The 21,823-nt window shown below is 37.4% G+C and overlaps 1 protein-coding gene across 31 annotated transcripts in view; it reads left to right on the top strand.

The window, feature by feature from the left end:
- Positions 1–21,823, top strand: part of Rims1 (regulating synaptic membrane exocytosis 1) — a 454,154-nt gene that overhangs the window by 256,274 nt on the left and 176,057 nt on the right. Inside the window, exon 1 of one of the 31 annotated variants that reach the window (XM_057794814.1) lies at positions 20,954–21,159. The exons of the other annotated variants lie outside the window; for them this stretch is intronic. Coding sequence (XP_057650797.1) covers positions 21,066–21,159 — 94 coding nt within the window. The 5' untranslated portion in view covers positions 20,954–21,065. Of the gene's footprint in view, positions 1–20,953; positions 21,160–21,823 lie in introns of those variants that run through there. 31 annotated transcript variants of the gene reach the window in all.

Below are 21,823 nucleotides of genomic sequence, written 5' to 3'. Positions count from 1 at the left end.
AAATTACCTGTGTCTGACATGCACAGAGGAGAAAAACAAGCTGCTGTCTATGACAGAGGCCCCCATGGGACAAGCAGGAGATTGACTGTTTGCAAAGAGGCTTCTCGGGGAACAATGGAAGCCATGTTATATATTTCAGAGTCAGAGGAAAGTGACCACCATAGTATATGATCTAAAGGGACAGCGGGAGACACAGCTGTAGTTGACTGTATCTAGGTCATTGTCTTGTCCCATTTGTAAATTTCACAATTAAGATAAATATTTAACACGAAACCTACTGTATTGTAACTACGTAGTATATTACCATAATGATCCATTGGCATTAATGTTTATATGTAAACACGCTATTGCCTTTTTAGTTTTTAGCCAATGTATAGTTAGCACATTCTATGGCTATACCAGGGTTAAAAAGAGTACGTATGTCCCCTTTCCTCACAGAGTTTACATTCTTTTGAGAGCACTGATACATAATTATAGTTGGCTGGGGCGATTCATGACTGTAGTTTTGGTACTTGGAAGTTAAGGTTGAAGGATTGTGAATTAAGGCTAGCCTAGTCTAGTCTCTATAGAAAGAGCCTGGCCCACCTATTGAACACAGTCAGACCCATTTTCACAGGAAGGGTGGCTGGGTCTGTAGGGCACTGCCTAGTATTCTCAAGGCACTGGGTTGGTCCCCAGGACCTCAATAAAAGTGAGTATAGTGGGTATACCATACATTATGTTACAGTCATATTCTCTCCCTCCAACTGTCCTTAGATCCGTCCCACCTCCTATCCACCCCAATTGGTCATACTGGTGCTTTCTCTCTCCTTCTCTTCTCTCCCATTTAACACCCTCAAAAATTAGCAAGATAAAAAAAAATACCAAAATAAACCAAAAAGTACACAAGAATCATTGAGTCAGTTTTACGCTGGCCAATTACTCCAGGGAATGGGCCTGCCCCAAGCTGTGGTTGATATACCCAATGATACTCGATTGGAGAAAACTGATTTTCCCTTTCCCAGAAGCTATCTGTTACCAATACCTTCTTGGTTAGGCGTGGGGCATTTTGTCTACTTTCCCTTTCAGTGCTGGGATTTTGTCTGTGTCTGTGTTAGCACAGTCTCTGTGAGCTTATATGTGCATCAGCTGCGTCTGAAAGATTCTCTTTCCTTGATGTCATCTACCACCTCTGCCTCACAGAATTTTTATGGCCCTTCTTCAGCTTATATCCCTGAGGCTTGACTGGAGGGCTTTGATAAAGACATTCAAGTTTGGTCTGAGAGCTCCAAAGTATCTAACTGTTCACGTTTTGCCAAGTTGGACACTTATGTATCTCCTTTCTCATAGTTTATGGATATTAACAAATATAAGTATTTCTTCTTAGAAAAGAAGAGGTAAACAGTAAACTAATCTTGATATTTAGATTGCTCTTAAATTTAAATGAAATGTGTAGTATAATCCCTTGTCTGGAGCTCAAGTGAACATTTGTGAAGAGGTCTATGTGTAGAGAAGCCAAGATGGTGCCATCTCTGAAAAAAGAAAGAAACAGAGTCATTTTGTGTGTTTATTTTGTGTCGGATCAAGTGGCATTTCTAGTTTATTCTTCAATGTGTCCAATGAGCTTAAACATGGAAGACCTTACCATGCAATGACGATTGGACAGCTGAAAATGAGCATTAGCAGCCAAGCAGTTTGCTCATCTGATTTCTTTTTTTGTTGCTGTTTTCGCTATAACAAATAATGCAGAAAAGGGAGGAAAGACCAGTGTCTGCCTTTGATGAGGGAAAGATAAATATGATATATCCTCCTAACCTGTCCCAATGAATGAGCAGTGGTTTTAGTTGCTGGATGCTTTGCTTAGAGGAGGGAGGGAGAGGAGTAACTGACAGACAGTTGAGACGGGGAGAGGTGGAAATGTAAAATGGATATGGCATTGGCCTCAGCTGCATAATCATATGTGAAATTTAAATATTTGGAAGAGATTGAAAGGCCATAACCTTGTCTCTTACTCTGTCCTTTGCTGTTTGACTGTCTGTCTGTCTGTTTCTGTCTTTCTCTCCTGTGTAATATGATATCTAATTTCTAATACTATCTTGAGAAAAATGTGTTAGTCGTAAAGAAGGCAGACTTTTAGTTGCAGATTCTTCCTGATACATTAAGTGACTGGAAAAAAATCTCCTTGGTTCTAAAATGAAAGTTATGAATAAAAAGAAATCCTATAAAAAGGAAAGAAACTCTATAAAAAGGAGAGAATTTGAATCTTTACATCTAACATAATTATGTTCCATAATATTTCTTTCCAAATTAGTCCTCAGCTAGGGATATTAGTCATTTGGTGGCATCTGATATGAGTTTCTGTTCTTGACTCAGGAAAACTAAATTAACATCTGCACTATATCCTTAAAAATAAACATATAATATTTACATGTGCTATGTGATAACTGTATCAATACAGAACATCTTAAAAATAAGTAACTACCAGTCATTTGAAGGGGAGTTATTTGTGCTCCCAAGTCCATTGAGAAAAATATTTGCAGTTGAAGATTTTACTGTCACCTATTTTATCTCAGGAAGGTTTTCTTCAGAATCCTTGCAAAATGCAGAATCATACTGCAGTGTTCTGACCCATTTTATCTGGTGAAGGAAAAGGTTGTCCTTACTTTTGGTTCAATTTAACAGAATCACAAGATCTCAGAAACAAAAGATAATCTCTCCATTCACACCCTGCTGGACGGAGGAGAGGATGTGGTGGTCACAACTTCCCAGTTTCATGCCCTTGAGGCTTCTTGCCTGTCCTAGCTCTTCAAACATGGAACACATCTTGTTTCTAGTGCTACCCTAAAGTTCTGAGAAGTGTGTATTATCAGTCCAACTGCTTGTCCTGCTTGTCCATGGGGAAGTGCACCTCTCTTGTTTCTAGTAGATTCCTGAGACTGAGTATGGAATTTGAACCTTATTCTGGTCATTATTCACGTGAGGGACAGGCTTGTGTCTGACTCTGTTCAAAGCCCTCTAACTGAAGTTTGCATGGCTTGCCATCTATGATCCATGACTTGGATTGAGAGGCTCCATCTCCAGCTGTGTCAGCCACTGATGGGAATTACCATACTAAGAACCCAAATATGCCTTCCATTTTGTTCTTTGTATACTGAGTGGTATACAAAGGCTCTGATTCTCTCTTTCTGGATTTGATGTTTATTGCCTATGCCCGTCATCTTTGTCTGTCTTCTTTTATCTACTTCCTACCTATTGGTGGCAGTACTTCTTCGTTCTGCATTCCAACAGACATATCTAAATTTAGTTTCAGAACCCTGAGGCTGCTGTCTGCAAGATGACATCGAGGTTGTATTAGTCTCCTAGAACTGCACAGAAGTACCACGGATGTGGTGGTTTAAGCAGCAGAAATGTATTTTCTCACAGTTTTGGAGGCCACAAGTCACAGATGACGGTACAGATAGGGCTGATGTCTTCTATGTTTTCCTGGCCTATGTGTGACTCTTCCTGTGTTTTTATTTTACTTTCCTCAGTGGGTATCTATAATCTTCCTTTCCTTTTTTCCCTAAAGGCATTAACCACAGTATTAAGAATCCTTCACAATGTCCTCATTTTTGATTTACTCTCTTTTTAAAAGATGCTCTAAGATACTGCATTGGGATTTCAGTGACTGAGGACAGTGAGCAGTCCTGTGACAGAACAAACAATTGAGAAAAGCAGGTTAGAGAAAGGAGTTATTTTGTCTCAAGGTATCAGTGGTGTCACTCAGTCTATAGCCCCAGGCCTGTTGATTGTGGGCCCAAACCGAGGGAGAGCCTGTTGGCAGGGATATGTAGCAGTGACTGCTCCATTCCTGGCAATCAGAAAAAGGTAGAAAAATGAGGATGAATGGATATTTCTATTCCAGGTTTTCCCATTTAACATCTGAGCCACTTGACCAGGGGACACTGCCACCCAATTTAAGACTTGTCATCTCCCTTGATTAATCCTCTGCAAACACCTTTAGAGACACACCTAGTTGTAGCTTTGCTAATCTCTGAGATGTGTCTCAATCCAGTTGACAACCAAGGTGTCTGCCCATTTGTCTGATACTCAAACGTATTTACTTAAACCAAAACAATTTAACACTTGCTCCCAAAAGTTCCATGTCCCTCTCATTACTGTAAAATTTATTTATAGTATATCAAAGAGTTCCTTTGTTACTTTTTAAAATACTGATGTATGTATGTATGTTTGTGTGGGTGTATCGGCCATGGCATATATGTGAGGTCACAGGACATGGTTGTGAAATCAGTTCTTTCCTTTTTCATTTCTGTGGGTTTCAGGTATTGAACTCAGTTGACAAGCTTACTAGATAAGTACTTTTACTCAACGGCACTAGACTTGGTTTCCCCTTATGCGTAACAGGTCCTCCATTGTTCAAAAGTTGAAAATCGAAGTCTCCTCTGAACCTAAAGGCAAATGTTTGTGAGACTGTGCAAACCTAAAGCACATTACATAGTTGTAGTGCACAATGGCATGGAGTGTGTATTTCCGTTCAACAATGGGAGAATCATTTTATATTTGAGTCAGTGCTATAGTTTGGCTGTGAAATGTTTTCCCATAGGCTCATATAATTTCATCCTTGGTCCCAGACAATAAAGCTGAGCTCATGAGAGTATTAAACCTTTGGGACTGTGCTAAGAGAAGTAGATCACTGAGAATGAGCCCTGAAGACTATAGTCGCTCTGGTTCTAAATTGAACTCTTTGTTTCTCATCAACACCATATCTTACGGCAGCCTAACTTGAGACCACATTGTGTGTTCCAATTGTAGGATTGTAGGAACCAAGTTGGTTTTTTTCATAATTCTAGTTACTTGGTCAGGTATTTTGTTACAGGGTTGTAAAAGTAATAATACTGTGAGTTTTCTTTACTATGACCAAATATAGTAAGCATAGCTTTAAGACAGAATTCCTCCCTGTGGCTCACAGATTGAGATGTTTGGGTCGTTGTTGGCATGACTTAGCTATACTTTAGACATAAATCAGGGTGACTATTGAAGAGGTAGGAACACATAGCAGAAGTTACTTCATGGAAGGGAAAATATGGAGGGGAGGATCAATTAATTGATCATTCAATTGGAAGAGAGATTTAATAGTCTTTTTCTCATTTTCCTTTCTGTATTCATATTAAATCAAAAGTGTGATTTACTATATTAGGTAAGCATCAGTCCAAACGAGTTCAAAATCAAGGACAACTATCACTGTATCATAGTGAGTTTTTCTCGTTGATAAGTACCATCCTTATTTAGAAATCCATGTGCCTGGGGAAAGGATAAAAAAATCAATCACACTTTGTTTGGGAAATAAAATAGAGGACAAATATCCATCTATATTTTTCAACTTCAGCCCAACACTTGGATTCCATTGCCTAACAGACTAGTAGAAGTGAATTCTGCCTAGAGTGGCCTTGATGTTCTTGAGACTTCATAAAGGGGACTGAGGAACAAAACAGAAGCCTTTAAAATGCTTGATACAGGGATAGAAAAGATGGTTAAGTGGTTGCGGAGGACTCAAGTTCCATTCCCAGCATGTTGTGGCTCACAAAAGCCCAAATCTGGCTCCAGGAGATCTAGCGCCCTCCTCTGGCCTTTGTGGGAACATCATATGCACATACCCAATTTTAACGTTTTAAAAACATAATTTTAGGAACAGAAACTTTGAAGTTATCCAACTTTGTTGTAACAGTTGGAAAATATAGGGGCTCATTCAATACAGCTGTGTTTATTGTTCTCACAATGTATCATCCCAGTTAGTTTGGAGGTAGATATCCTACTGGATAAAATCTGACCACCAGTCCTTTATCTTCCAACATAGTCCAAGCCTAACTGTTTTGAGCCTCACATTCCTTGGCATTCTGCTCTTTCTGACTGATTCATAGTGCTTCCCTGACTTTCACATTTATCACCAGCTTCTCTGACTCCATTTCTTGACAGCATTCTGCCCCTTAAATGCCTCCAGTGCCAGGGCATTCATTTCCTCCTCCTTATTTCTTTTGAAGAATCCAGTTTTGTTTTGTTTTTTATTTTGTGGATGTTTGTGTTCCCAGATGGAAACATATCATAAGTTTGAGTGGGTGTATTATTTTTCAATACTTATGTTTAGTTTTACTAATGAGACAACTGAAAGTAACTTACGTGGAGATACAGTTTTCAAAGATGAGTTCATTTTTAACTGTAGAGGTGCATACTTGAATAAAGAGAATATATACACTAAAATACTACTGTGGATAAATTATTATGAAAACAATAGTGTTTCCTATCTTCCAATTCTTTGTGTATCTGCAGTTTATTGTTTTAATGCATTCGGAAAAAGCACTGCAGAAAGTAAATACCTGCATGTTGAATTATGGCAAATTAAATTTGGAGGTGTTGCTACATGGTAAATCATTGCTTACCATGTGGGAGTCCTTGCTTTCTAGTTTCACAATTGTGTTTCTTTATTTTATAACTTGGAAATCAAAATTTTTGAACCATAAAGGAGCTCTGATAGTTCTGCCATCAAATATTTACTTAGTGAATATTTTAATACTGTAGAAAAATTAAATATCCCCAGGTATATTTATGGCATGCATTATAGAAGAAAATTGCTCTTGGAATCAGAAAGGCCATAAACTAGCCTTCATAACATAATACCAAAAACAACAGTAAAACACAATGTAGTGTAAACTTCCTGGTAACTAAATGGTAAGAAAGAAAGAAAATTGGAAATGAAATTGGTATCATATGCCTAAAGAATAGAAAACAGACATTAGATTTGGGGACTGTAGAGTATTGGTTATTTGAGAAATTATGGATTACTTTGGAAACTAAGGACCTTTCGGAAGCCATCCATTAAATTAAGCATGTATGACTGACTCTATTTCTCAATAAAGAGGAAATTGAAATTATCTTGGGGATTGCTAGATTCAAGGAAACTTGATGTTTGGAACTTCCTTTAAGGGTCATTTTTCGCTTTCATGGACTGCTTTCCTATTTCCTGACCTCTTCTGCTACTTTTGCTTCCTAAATATTCATATATGGAAATCAGAAGCTACACCCTACATATTGAAAGAATATACACTATTTGTCTTTCTGACCCTTTGTCTTTTTACTTAATGTGAGATTTATAGTTCTGTTATTATAACTACTTACACCTCTCTTTTTCCAACTTTATTCTTTGTAGACTATGAACTGTATTCTTTCTTCTGGTGAAAGGCTAGGGATAGCAAAATGGCATTGATTAATTTTCATCTTTTAAGTAATAGTGCCTTGGGGCTTATAGTCAGTGCTTTAACTGTTCCACTGTTTCCTGTACGATGTCACAAAATGCCAACACAGTCCTGGAAGATGAATATGAGCTTCTTCCAGCCCTGTTGAGTGGAGGAACTTTGGTCAAGGATAGCATTCCATTGCCCGGCTACTCACACCTGTCTCTTGGTTTGTGAACCACTCGCACCATTGACTCTTCTCCAGATTTTAACCCAGTATCCATCTTACTTATAATCTTTTGAATGACAATTTGTAAATATGCTTTCTGCTTAGAGTAGAGAAGAAATAATTACATGTCCGTTTATATTTTGAAAACCTCACCATTTTATTGAGAAGAAAAATTTAAAATTTAAAAGGTAGCTAAGGGAAGAATAAATAAAACACCAGTCTCGCCCCCACTATTTAAACTAGAATAAGCCTGAGGAAACACTGCTGTCTGTTTGATTTACTGGGTAGTATCTTAGTTGATTCTCCTCTTGCTGTAATAAAATACTCCAACAAAAGCAACTTAAGGGAGAAAGGACTTGGTTTTAATCGCAGTTTGAGATTTCAGGCCATCATGCAGGAAGGTTGCGGCAGCAGAGCTTGACACATTGAGTTCCAATCCACAATCAAAACACAGAGAATGAAAGCTGCTGCACAGCTAAACTTCTTATTTAGTCCAGGGCTCCAGCAGAGAGAATGATGCTGCTCAGTTAGGGTGTGTCTTCCTGCCTAAATTAACCAATCACGATAATCCGTCACAGGCATGCCAGGACATTTATCACTTCTAGACTATCAGTAATAACCATTACAGCAAGTCAATTGCTGATGACTTGGGAGTATGTATCAGTCACTTTTTTTTTTTTCCTATGTCCAACGCAACACACAGAATGGTAGTTTACAGTTGGGGTTTACAGGTCCAGAGAGATCTGAGTCCAATGCCATTATAGCAGAGAACATGGCATCAGGTAGACAGATGTGGTACTGGAGTTCCAGCTGAGACCTCAAATCCTGATCCGCAAAGAGGAAGCAAAGAACACACTGGGTATGCACTGAAACCTTAAAGCCCACTCCCTATGATGAACCTCCTAATTCTTCACAAATAGTTCCACCAACTGGGATACAGTATTCCAACCCATGAACATTTGGGAACCATTTTCATTCAAACCACCGTATTCCACTCCCTGAACTCCTCAGGCTTGTGACCATGTCATACTGCAAAATGTACTTGCTCAACTTCAAAACTCCCCACAGTCTTTTAGACTTAATGGTGCTTAAAAGTTCAAATTTCAAAAGATCTGATGAGAATCAAGGCAGTCTCATAGCTCTTGTCCCCATGTAGAAATCAAAAAGCAAATTACATAGTCTAACATCCAATGATGCAGCTTGTACAACACTGTTCCAGAAGAAACTAGTGGGGACATAGTGAGGAAATACTGGCAGAAAGCAAGGCTGAAGCAACAAGAAGACTCCAAATCCTTAGCTCCATGTCTAGTATCAAAGGGTTTTACTGGCTTCATTCATCTAGCTGTGCTGCATACAACATACATCACTCTCTTGAAGTGGTTCCACTCACTGTGTGCAGCTCTCATCAGTAGATATTTCACTGGTCTGGCACCTCTTCTTTGTGGTTTGAGCTGTGAGCCCCCAGCTTTACCTGCTACCATGCATTTAGTTCACTATCATTGGGGTCCCCAATACAATCCAGGCTTCACTTGTCATAGCTTTAAGCAGTGGCTTTCAGAGTCTCTTGCTCTCTCGGGAATTTCATGCAAGAACTACCTTGCCACACATTACCTGACCTCAGTGGCTCTCCTTATTCATTGAGAAAGATTCCATAAACCTTCTTTTCTTGTGTTCTTTGTGACTCTAGAGCCAGAACTATATGGGCAACTTTGCTAATTTTGGCTGCCTACTTGAGTTGGAGGCTGGTCCTTTGAAATAAATTGTTGTTTTTAGGAGTAGAAATTTTTCATAGCCCTTTGTCTTGCACATGGGAAGTTAAGTTTGGGGGGGGGGGAGGTGGTGACCTGTAGTCACCATTTCTTTTGTTTCAATGCGAATCTGGACTTCCCTTAATATCTGTATGTACTTCATCACATTAAATTTCCTGATACTCTTTTTCTCTTCAAGCTATACATTTTGTATTTGTTTTTGCCTCATTTTTTCTTATTCAAAGTGGATGTACATAATATGAGTAATTATTAATAACAATGCCACATCTTTACAGGCCCCCCACCACAGAAATTAGACCAATTACTTTTTACTTTATCCTTGGGTAAATTTTTAGGACAAGACCAGTTGCTTTTAGCACAAATAATATAAACCCAGAGACAGATATTGGGGCTCAGCCTTAAGATCAGAAAAACAAAGCAGTCAAGTCCCTAGAGAACTCTTCCGTCTATGAAATCTTCAGACTGAAAGAGAGCGAGTTCCTATCTCATCCTGCCTTATATTCCTCTCTCCAGCTGGGATTAAAGGCATGCACATTTCCAAACAATAACTGATCAATTTCTGCATTACCTTGAGCTAGAATACCTGGCAGACCTGTATGGGATCGGATCTGGGCTACACATATGGGACGATTCCTATTCCTGATTGTATCTTGTAACTGAATAAGTAATAAAGTCAATTCTGTGTCATCTGACATAATTCATCAGTTTCAATACACAAAATAACTCTTTCTGTATTGTGAATCGGTATCTATGATGAGAAGTTTTTTTTTTAAAATATATTAGTAATTCAGAATAGCATATAATTCTGACTTTGGGACAGAATCATGAGTGCTTTGATCACTTTACTTAAATTTTCTGTTGTAACCTGCCTTTCCTGATTTATTTGCATCAGTATAGAATGCAGGGGCTCCAGTTCTTGGTGTGTCCTTTACAATGTGAGGAAAGGTCCAGTTCTTTTTATAAGTTGAATTCTTTCTCTTGGCATATATCCCATTAACATTACTATAAGCTCTTTGTCAGGGTTTACTTTCTTCCCATAATTTGTCAGTTTCATAATTTCATAAAAGGTATTGTAATTTCTGCTGGATCTATTCCTGCTAATTGATGAAGTCTCAATTTTCCTTTTAGAATTAACTCAGCAACCTTTTTCACATAAGTTTTTAATTTTTTACTTGCTTTATATGGTAAAAAGTTCCATTCTAAGATAATATCTTCCCTTTGCATTAAAATTCCTGTAGGGGAATGTTTAGAGGGTAATATGCAGTTAAGGTTCAACTGTACATGATCTATATGTGCCTTCTGTAATTCATCTTCAATTAAAGGCAATTCTTTCTCAGCTTCAACTGATAATTCCCTGGGACCATTTAAGGTTTTTTGTTTTTTTGTTTTTTGTTGTTGTTTTTTTTTTTTATTAATCAAGTCATTAGTACCTATCCCAATAGTGTATAGTACACTGTAAATGGGAACTGTCTCCTAGCAATCTTTGGTAGTCATTAAGAGTCTGCACTCAATCTCTTTTAATTTGCAGCTTTTGGGGTCTTATTTTTTGTAGACTTATTTTATAGCCTAAATAATTAATAGAATCTCCTCTTTGTATTTTTTTAGGAGAAATTTATAATCCCCAAGAAGGCAAAATTTTCTTTACTTCTTCAAATATTTTTTTTCTAAAATATCTACATTTGAATCAGTTAGTAAAATATTGTTCATGTAATGGTAAACTATAGATAAAATAAATTGCTTATGTATCATTTCCAATGGCTGACTTAAAAATATGAGCACAGGGTAGAGCTATTTAACATTACCTGTATGAGAACTTTCTATTGATATCTCTTAGCAGGCTGAGAATTATTATAAGTAGGCACCGTGAAGGCAATTTTTTTTCTGTCATTTCTTGTATAAGTATAGTGAATAAACAATCTTTTAAATCAATAAGTATAAGAGACCATTCTGTGAGCAATAGAGAAGGCAAAGAATGCCAGCCTGGAGGGAGTGCATTGGTCGAATCACCTTATTAACAGCTCTTAAATCTGTCACACTCTATACTTTCCAGATTTCTTTTAAAAAGCGAATACAGGAGAATTCCAAGGACTGGTTAATTCTTTAATATGCAGAGAGCATCTAGTTGCTCCTGTACCAGCTCTTCTAAAGACTCTAGTTTCTCTTTTGTTAAAGGCCATTGCTTAACCCATACAGGATTTTCTGTCAACCATTTTTAAGGCAGAGCTGTTGGTGCCTTTGAAATATGAGCAGCTGTGGTGCCCTGTTCTTGTACAACCTGAATGATCAGTGATTGTTCTTTATAAAGCATTCTAATGTTTTCCCCAAAGACATACATTAATTATGATTTGTTTTTAAGATTGGGGAATGTTAATCTGAGTATTCCATTGCTGTAACAAATCACATCCCCATAAATTCATATTTCTATGTTTGTTATGTATTGTTTTAATATTCCTCTCTCTCCTTCTGGCCCATCTTTTGCTCTGCTTTACCTTAGATAAAGTTCCAGTACCTAAAAACTGAAAATTTTCCTCCTGAAGAGGCCAATTTTAATACCAAGTTTCTTATGAAATTTTTGGTGCATCCACACTTGTGTCTACCAGACCGTCAATGACAATGTAATTTATTCATATTTTTAATTTTTGTCTTTATTCATTAATAGAACTTTGCAAAAATACTTTATGGTTTCTCCTGAAATTTTTGTTCTCTTTTATATTTATATTCGATTATCCAGAGCTTTGTTGTGTCTTGCAATAGGCATTAGGTTCTTTCAGTTTTTTTTATTGCTCTGGAAGGAGATTCCTCTACAATGATAGGAAACGACTGAACTGGATTTGGCATGGGGCCTGTGAGAGACCCCTCATGGAATTTCCTGATGGCAAAGGATTAGCTTGAATATTCCTCATCAGCCTACATTCATCAGTCCAATGCCTGCCTTTGCCACACTTTCTGCATAATTGAGAAGGGAGCGGTTTTCTAAATGAATTATTTTTAAGGAAAAAAAAACATTGTTTCTAGGAATGCCTTGTCTGTAATCCCTTTTAAGGTGACCTTGGTTGACACATTTGTAACATTTGACATTTTAATTTTTCCTCTAACTTCTGGAAATCACCTCTATCTATGCATCATCATGGTCATGAGATTCAATATTAATTGTATCTCAAATTCATTCATCCAAAGGTGCTGACCTTGCATTTAATGGCCTAATTATCTTTTTGCATAGAGAAATGGCAAAAAGCCAGTGATTCAATTATTATTTGTCTAGTTTCTGAATTTGTTATCATTTTGTTTACTGCTCATGTTAATCTTTGTAAGAAATCCATGAAGAGTTATTTGGGCCCTGTACAACTTTATTAAATGATTCAATATTTTTTTCCTGCTTCTTCAGTTTTGTCCCAAGCATTCAATGCTGCTGCACAATATAATGCCAGGATGTGATCATCATATAGAGATTGCCTTTCTATAATAGCATAATTTTCTTCTCCAAGAATTTGGTCTTGGGAGATGTCTATACTTCTAGCTTTACTCCATTGTTCAATAGTCTTAGCCTCTTCTCTGAACTAGCTACTTTAATATAACAAATATAATTTGAATTTCTATCAGTATACCAGAATCTATACCAATGTAAACTGTCTATAAATAATAGCTCACAAGTATTCACTCTATTATTATTATTATTAATTAGTGTAAGTAAGCCACTGCCTGACCTCTATGGTTAATTAGTGTAGCTGCTGGGATTAAAGGTGTGGGTCACCAGTGTCTGGCCTGTATTTGCTGACTAGTATGACTGTTTTGTGTTCTGATCTTCAGGTAAGCTTTATTTATTTATTTTGGTTTTTAAAGACAGGGTTTCTCTGTAGTTTTGGAGCCTGTCCTGGAACTAGCTCTTGTAGACCAGGTTGGCCTCAAAAAAGATCCACGTGCCTCTCTGCTTCTTGAGTGCTGGGATTAAAGGCATGCACCACCAACACCAGTTTATTTATTAAAATACAAATGAAATATCACTACAGCTGCTCACATAGCTCTCACCACTATGATTTTTCCAAGCCTCTAGGATGGCCTATTAATTTCTTCCTGCTGCATCTGATTTTTTCATCAAAAGTCCACAAATCTTCCACATTTATTAAAACAAAAACAAAAATTTACCAAACAAATAAAATAAAAAATAAATAACTCTAAAAAACAAACAACAAGCACCAAAAGCTACACAGTCATATCTGTCACAACAATTCTCCATGTGTGGTATCAGCATCTGCACTAGTTACTTTCCTGTTTCTGTGATGCAGCCCATGACCACAGAAACTCATCAAAGAGGTATGATTGAGTTTTCAGTTTCACAGTTGTGAGAGTCCTCCACCCTTATAGGGGGGCACACGGCAGCAGGCAGGAGCTTGGCAGAGAGCTCACACCTGACCCACAAACTGGAAGCTAAGAGCACATTGGGAATCACCCAAGTCTTTAGACATTTCAAAGCCCACCCCAGTGATGTACTTTCCCAAGGCCACAATTCCCAATCTTTCCCAAACAGTTCTACCAACTGGGGACCAATTATTCAAGCATAGGAACCTATGAGGGTCATTCACATTTAAACCACCATTTATTCTGAGAAATCACTGATTTTGATTTACTTTGTTGAATGCTTAAAATATTTTAATGAGCTTCAAATAATGAAGGATAGAACGTATATACAAGAATAATAAGTAGGGAATGAAAAAACTGTATATAGATAGTGAAAACCTGCGTTTCTTTCCATGTAGCAACAGAATAGTCTGATTCTCTTATTTACTGTCTGTTTTCTTTATAACTTACTATTTGAAATCTGTCATATTTTGCCTAACACACATCTTTAAGTTTTTAAATTTGTTGTTTTCTTAGTGAAGAAACAAATTCTGTCTGTGACAATAGTAAGAAATGGAATAGCTGGGTAACACAGTAATAAACAAAGTACCATTGATCCAGCCAACCTTGCTTGAATTGTAACCCAGCAAAGACAAATGCATGTATCCATTTTATGGCTTTCAAACATACAAATAACGTTTACCGATGCCAATATAACAAAGATAAAAAGCTAATCAGGGCACCATTTGAATCTCTTTATAGCTTATAAGAATATGGTTGCCTAAGATGGATAAATCAATAACAAACAAAGTAAAATTCCCCTGCAGAAAAATAAAAGGAAAGAGAAAGATGATGTTAAAAAAAGACATTGTTGAATTTGTATGAATGAAATTTTCTAGGATACAAAAATGAAATAGAAAACAAAAGTAAAAGATATGTGGGGTAAAGTTTAAATATCTGCTTGTGGTTGAGTCAGTACCTATAATGGCTAGGAGCTTGAGACTCAAAACCACCTAGGGCCAAAAAATTTTACCCTCCCTTGTGTGGGGACAAAATGTCTGGGAAATGAGACTAGCATTTCTTTCTAAGTCCAGGGGCATTAAAAATGCTTTTTCTATAGTGGATGGAAGATACATAGTAAAACTTCACAGACATAAAATAAATGCATAATCTCATTTCTCACTGAGCCCTAGGTAAAAGACATCAAAATCTTTTTCTTTTACCATAAATTGGATTTATTATGTAGACATTGTTCTATAATACTAAAACAGGATACGTGTGCTTGATTTGACTTTGGATTGGTGTTATCTTGTTCTGTTGTACCTTTCTGATCTAGCCCTGAGTATGAAGCGCTTCCTGTTCTGTTGATGTTACAGAGAGTAGGCAAGGAGCCAAGAGAGTGTATTTTATGGCTTTGTCAATTGGGCTATATGAATGCTATATATGCTATAATTATTGAAACTAAACTACAATTCACACCCAAGTACACTGCTTTCAATTTGAGAGATGTGGGAAAGACTTCCTGGATGGCATCAATTGCACTGTCATTTTTACCTTTCCTAAATTTTTTCAGGCTAAAGTCTATAATCAGATTTGCTTCTAGTGTTTAAAGCCCCTATATGATGAACATAACCTGAACTTTGTGTCTCAGAGAATTACAGATATGAACAATGCTCTAGATATCAAAAAATTGAACTTAATATATTAATTGCCCAATTCTCAATTTCATCCTCCTGTCTTCAGAACTTAGGTTGCCTTCTCTCCTGCTATTCTACAAAATGCTGCTTTGAATGCTGGCTTAAATCTTTAGACATATTTAATTTGAAATACTTGTAGTATGTCAGTTTTTCTTTCTTTCAGTAGATGCTTTATTTTTTATAGCTTAGACTCAATGCAGTTATGTCAGTGGTCATGTAGTGTTGAATAAAAGGAAGACATCAATGCCAATGTATGCACATGTGAGCCAGGATGCATAGAGTTGGACTGCTACACTGGAACCATGATCACAGATGTTCCCATGACAGCAGGACATGTGACGATCGCTGCTCTTAAAGAAACCACTGCAGCATGACACTGGACACCACTTCTAGATCAGTTAAAAAGAGAATCCAGTTCTTTCTTGTCTTTCTTGTTAAGTGCCATATGTGTAATAATTCAGAAAAAAAGTATTAACAATGCAAACATTTCCCACCTGCTACTAATATAAATCAGTTGCCAAAAGAAAAAAAAAAAGGTAAGCATGTATGATTAAGTTTGTTTGACTAGTGTTGATGGACTAACAATGTCCTTGATGTGGTACTCTTGAAGCCTGAGTGTTGATGTGCACTGAAACTATTTTAGAAATGAATAGAACATGCAGCCTGTTCCAAACACAGTTAAATTGAGGTCCTTTCATTTTCTTTCTTTCTTTTTTTTTTTTTTCCGTTTCTTCATAGACCAGTGTTATGATATCACAACATGGTGGTATCGTCTAGAGTTTCAGGAAAGACCTAAGTCAGTAGCATATAGTGTGTTATATTTCATGGATATTCTGTGCTTGAGTGGTAAATCTCTTAAGAACACAGTCCACGTTGGACATGAGGTAGAAGTTACTCTTCAGACCTAAGGAGATTGTGAGCTAAAGCATTGCTAGCATGGCTGGTTGTTATTACTGTAGAGTTCAAACTCTGCCTATGCTATTGACTTGTTATGTGTGCCATCTGTAATACTGAAATATTATTGAATGTTCCAAAGCAAGAAGCTTGGTCTGGATACTTTTTCTCTTTACTCTAGGGCCTAATATTGCCAATATTCAAACTTTGGGCTTGATGAAAGGTACATATGAGACACATGCATGCAAAGAAAGTTAAAAAGACTAAAGAGCAATGTCCATGTAGAACTTTCCTTTGAAGACATCCAGAGAAGCTTAAAAAATGAAAAATATCCATGTGCTTTAGGTTTGGTTAGGGAAACTAGCTCAGAATAGCTACTGGGAATGTGAATTTATTTTTCTATATAATTTTTTATATGTACGGTGTTTATTGATCATAAAAGTTTGTAATACAACCAGTACGTGTTGACTGTAAAGATTAACAATGCTGGAATTTTTAAGGAGATCTGGTGCTAACACAAGTGCAGATTCAAGGACAATATATTTATGCTTTTCTAAATACAGTTTGTCCTGCTGCTGTCTCTTAAGTGCCAGTGTGCTAATGTAGTATAACATGGCATAGAAATAGATATAGCCAATCAATCAGTAGCAATGTGTTATAGCTGAATGACCAGTCGAAAATTCTGTATCCCCACAATCACATTCTTAAGTTATATTGTCTAGGCACACTCTAAAACTGCCTGGCAATGGAATGGAAGCTGTTGAGCTTCATATTAAAAATTTCACTTTTAGTATTGAATATATTTTATGTACTTATCTATCCATCATCAACAAATACCCATGAAAGAATTGAAACTTGAAAACAATAATTTTATTTCCTCTCTCATAACTTTTATTCATTACCTGCAGTTTTTCCCTCCTCATTCCCTTATACCTAGCCTTCTTTTTTGTCTTTTTCTCGTATTACACTATCCACATGTGTTAACTTTTCACATATGTACACATATTGTTAGCTATATTTTATATGTGAGAGAGAAAATGTGGGTTTTTGTTTTTGAGATTTTGTGATATCACCTAATATCATATCTTCAATTTTTTAACCTTCATTTTTTTTTTTAGGATTGAGTTATGTAGGTTTCCGATCTGATTAGTTTTTGTTTGTGGTGTTTTTAGTTATTTGTGAGTGATTGATTTATTTATTTATTTATTTTTTGGTTTTTCGAGACAGGGTTTCTCTGTGGCTTTGGAGCCTGTCCTGCAACTAGCTCTTGTAGACCAGGCTGGTCTCGAACTCACAGAGATTCACCTGCCTCTGCCTCCCAAGTGCTAGGATTAAAGGCGTGCACCACCCATTTGTGAGTGTTTTAGTGATGAAGTTTATAAAAGTGAAGATAAACTACTGAAAGAAATGAAATAATTATGCAGAGATAGTTTTTTTTTTTTTAAAAAAAAGAAACTGTTCTTTGTCTCTAATGGAGAATCTTTTGCAAGAAACGATTGTAATCTGCAGAACACTTTCCCTTGAGTCAGTTAGAGAAAAATAGAGACAACTTTTAACTTTTAAAGATATTTGGGGCAATAGGAAGTAATCGGCATTTGGTGCACATTGTGTTAACTCTACTTTTCTCAAGACTTAGATGAACAGTACTGTACTTTGATAATTACCTTAAATTGCACTGGAAAGATATCTGGGTTCTTTAACAAGTACAAGGACAAGCACTGTAGCAGTAAAAGAACTAGGATGTGGTTAATATATCAACTTTTAACACAGTGACTTTTGAGAACGTATAACAGGCTGCATGTGTGTTGTATAGCTGTCAAATTTGAACTAAAATTTGATTTAAAAAGGAAAAGATTGATTAATTACTTGTGAATTCAACTTCAAGGATCATAGAATTTTGTTATAGGGCTATAGAGGTGACTCAAGGGTTAAGGAAATTGCCTTTCTTTCAGAGGATCAGAATTCAGTTCCCAGCACCCACACTGGGTCACACACAAACATTTATAACTCTAGATGCAAGGGATCTGGTACTCCCTTTGGGCTTCTGCAATATCTGCATATACAGTACACATATGCTCCCATTGACACACAGAGACAGACAGACAGACTACACACACAAGAAGAAACAGTCTAGACAGGAAGCCATTGAAGAGAGTCCTTAAAAACTTTGATGAAGATGCTGAAGTGTAGTTCTTCACAGCTGATGGCTTTTGGAAGAGGGCTGAGGAAGGACTCAGCTGATCACTGGGAGTTTGATTATGCTCCAGTGATTATATGGGCAACACAAATTGGACTTTGCTGTATTTTTTCATTTTTCTCTGTATTTGGGATGGCCACAAGGGTGGGATGGATAGGAGACAAATATGATCATAGTGAATTGCATGAAATTCCCAAATAATCAATAAAAATAGTATGTTGGGAAAAGGAAAAGGAAGGAAGGAAGGGAGGGAGAGAACAGGAGGGAGGGAACGAAGGAGGGAGGGGGAGACCCTGAGAACAGACCAGTTTCCTGGAAGAGGTTTATACCAGCTGTGGCATCTGGAAAGGACACATTCCAACCTGTTGAGCTGCCTGCTGGTGGTACAGTGTGTTCCAGGTCCCAAGCTTTGGGAGCTGTCATCCATGCTGGGGTGGCCTTTGACAATGCAGCTCTCTTTGAGTCATTTCTGTTCTTGTAAGTAACCCCTCACCCGTATTCCTGTAAGTAACTCCAATAAAACTCATTGGTTCACCAAGTTGGACTTTGGTGGTATCCACACTCCAGATATTCATGGAATAGATGTGTATTGCCCCACTCCAGGAAGAATTTTGTTATACAACTCTTCATCTTGGATGCTTTTCAGACTTACTATGAAATACATGAATATTCTCTTTTTCTTTACTTATTTTTAATTTATTAGATTTTTTAAAAATATACCAACCCAAATTCCCACTTCCTCCTCTCCTCCTATTTCCTCTACATACCCTCCCACCCCACCCCCATCTAATCCTCAGAGAGAGTAAGGCACATTGCTTTGTAGAAGGTCCAAGGCCCTCCCTACTATATCTAGACTGAGCAAGGTATACATCCAAAAAGAATAGGATCCCAAAAAGCCAGTACAAGCAATAGAAATAAATCCTGGTGCCACTGCCAGTGGCCCCTGTATCTGCCCCAGCCATGCAACTGTCAACCACATTCAGAGGGACTAGTTTGGTCCTATGCTTGTTCCTTCCCAGTTGGTGAGCTCCCATTAGCTCAGGTAAACTGTTTCAGTGGATGAACTGAAGAGGTCATGGTCTTAACCTCTTTGTTCATATTCTCATTCCTTCCACTCTTCAACTGGACCTTGGGAGTTCAGTCCAGTGCTCCAATGTGGTTCTCTGCCTGTTTCTATATGTTGTTGGATGAAGGTTCTATTGCATGCAAATGGATGGAATTAGGAAACATTATTCTAAGTGAGGTAACCCAGAACTGAAAAGACGAATATGGTATGTACTCACCCATAAGTGGATTGTATCTATAAACAAAGGACATCAAACCAATAGTTCATGATCCTAGAGAAGCTAAGAAGTAAGGTGAACCCAAAGAAAAACATATACAGACACACCTTGAAACTGGAAACAGACAAGATCGCCTGACAAAATTGGGAGCGTGTGGGGGGAGAAAGGTAGAAAGGGAAGAGGAGGGGAGAAGGGGGGGTTGAGGAGAATTTGAGGGAATGGGATAGTGGAGATGGAGAAGGACAGAGATGAGAGCAAGAAAAGAGATACCTTGATTGTGGGAGCCATTGCAGGGTTAGCAAAAACCTGGCTCTAGAGAAGTTCCCAGGAATCCACAAGGATGACCTCGCCTAAGACCCTAAGCAATAGAGGAGAGGGGGCCCGATCTTGACTTACCCTGTAGTTAGACTTATGATTACATGAATATTCTTTAGGAACAATGAAGTATATTCAACCACAAGAGGTTGCGGCATTTTAACTTTTATAATACCTGTAAATAAAAGTCAGAAGTAGTGTCAACAGAAAAGATACTGAACATCATATACAGCCATTTGTTTTGGTGAAATAAATCACAAGGAGAAAAGTATTTTTTCATAACTTGGGATCATAAATATCACTTATCCCGGTATCAAAATTTTTCATCTTGTAATTATACTATTGACACATATAATATCAAAACTTCCAGGGACATATATTTTTGAAGATCCCTCTGATAGGCAAACAAAACAAAACAAAACCTATTTTATATAGTCACATAACGAATAAAATACTATATATAAAATAAATAGCATTTACAATTACCACTTAATTTCATCCATTTCTTCAGGAAGTAATGCAGACGTTTTTCTTTATAAATCTAATATAAAACCATAAGAAATGTTTCCGTTTAATGAATTTTAATTGTACCGAGCAAAAACTGACAACTAATGCTTCCAGAAATCATCCTGTGGACTAAAGGCCATTTCATTGTCATAAAAATCCTTTATTTAGCTCTCTCTACAAATAAGCTCACAGCAGGTGAAAGGACGCTAGTTAAAGTAATGTGGGCGATAAGTAAGCATAAGGAATGGCTAGGAGCATAGTGTCATCTGGCAGAGAGCTTATTTCCTGAATCCCGTGGATCTGCTTAAAACCCAGCAGAGATGCCAATATGCTTCTCCTCGGTAAATGCTACAAGCCTTCACACCATCAGGCCCATGGAGGTTTGCATGCGGTATTTCATCCAACCAATCTTTGGGGTAGCTGCAAGGTGCCTGCAGTGACCTGAGTCAGTCATGCAAGGAGACTTTCCCATGCTCACACCAATGCTTTCCTTCAGTTTGCATTTCCTGTTGCTCCCCTCGTTCCATGGTAGAAGCATGGTGAAGGAGGAAGCAAGACACACGCTTCTCAGATAAGATCTTAGGCAGCAGAGAGTTGCTGTTCTTGGACTGGATTTCTTTGCAAGGTTGTTATCATGTGCGCATCTGGGATACCTGTCTCCTCGGACAGGTGGGAGGAACTGAGCTCTGTTGATTTGGAAATGGAAACAAGGAAGATCCGACAAGCAGGTGCGGGTGAGTCTGGGGAATGGTCATTGTGCCATATTTTCTTAATGGTTGTTCCCAAATATATATTCAATACTCATTGTATTCATTTTCTTCTGGTCTAAATATTAATGTGTTTTATATAGGGTACAGAGCAATTTTGTTACATTTTCTAAATGGATCAACTTTTCCACTTGTTCACTTTATCTTTAATCTGTTTCTCTGAACTGATATCATAGGGTTTTACAGCATAGCCTGAAGGTTGTAAGAAGCAATCCTATTTATGATTTCTGTTCTTCTGAACTAGTCAAGTAAAGATTTAAAGATTAGGAAGTCAGTGTTCTGTGAAACAAAAACAATAATAAATTGCTTAATTGTGCATGGGCTTTGTATTTCCATCAATGTGTTCATGCTTCGTGATCTCTTGCTAGTGCCAAGGCCGAGGAACATGACACACCAGTGTCATCACTCACAGAAATCAATTCAACAGTAGGATGTTTGTGTCGCGGTTTCAAAATAATGGATGCTGGATTTTAGAACAAAAGAAAACGGAAACGTTAGCAATCTCAGGCCTTCACATAGACGACAGTGCCACTAGGTTCCATAATTGGAGTGCTGCTTGCTCAGAATTGCTGATGGCATTAGATGTGTCTGTTCTCTCAGAGGAAATCAGTGCTCTGGGCTTTGG

The sequence above is a fragment of the Chionomys nivalis genome, chromosome 19, assembly GCF_950005125.1.
Source record: "Chionomys nivalis chromosome 19, mChiNiv1.1, whole genome shotgun sequence".
NCBI lineage: Eukaryota > Metazoa > Chordata > Mammalia > Rodentia > Cricetidae > Chionomys > Chionomys nivalis.
The sequence above is the reverse complement of the archived record's forward strand: the minus strand, read 5'-3'. Positions and strand labels throughout refer to the sequence as shown.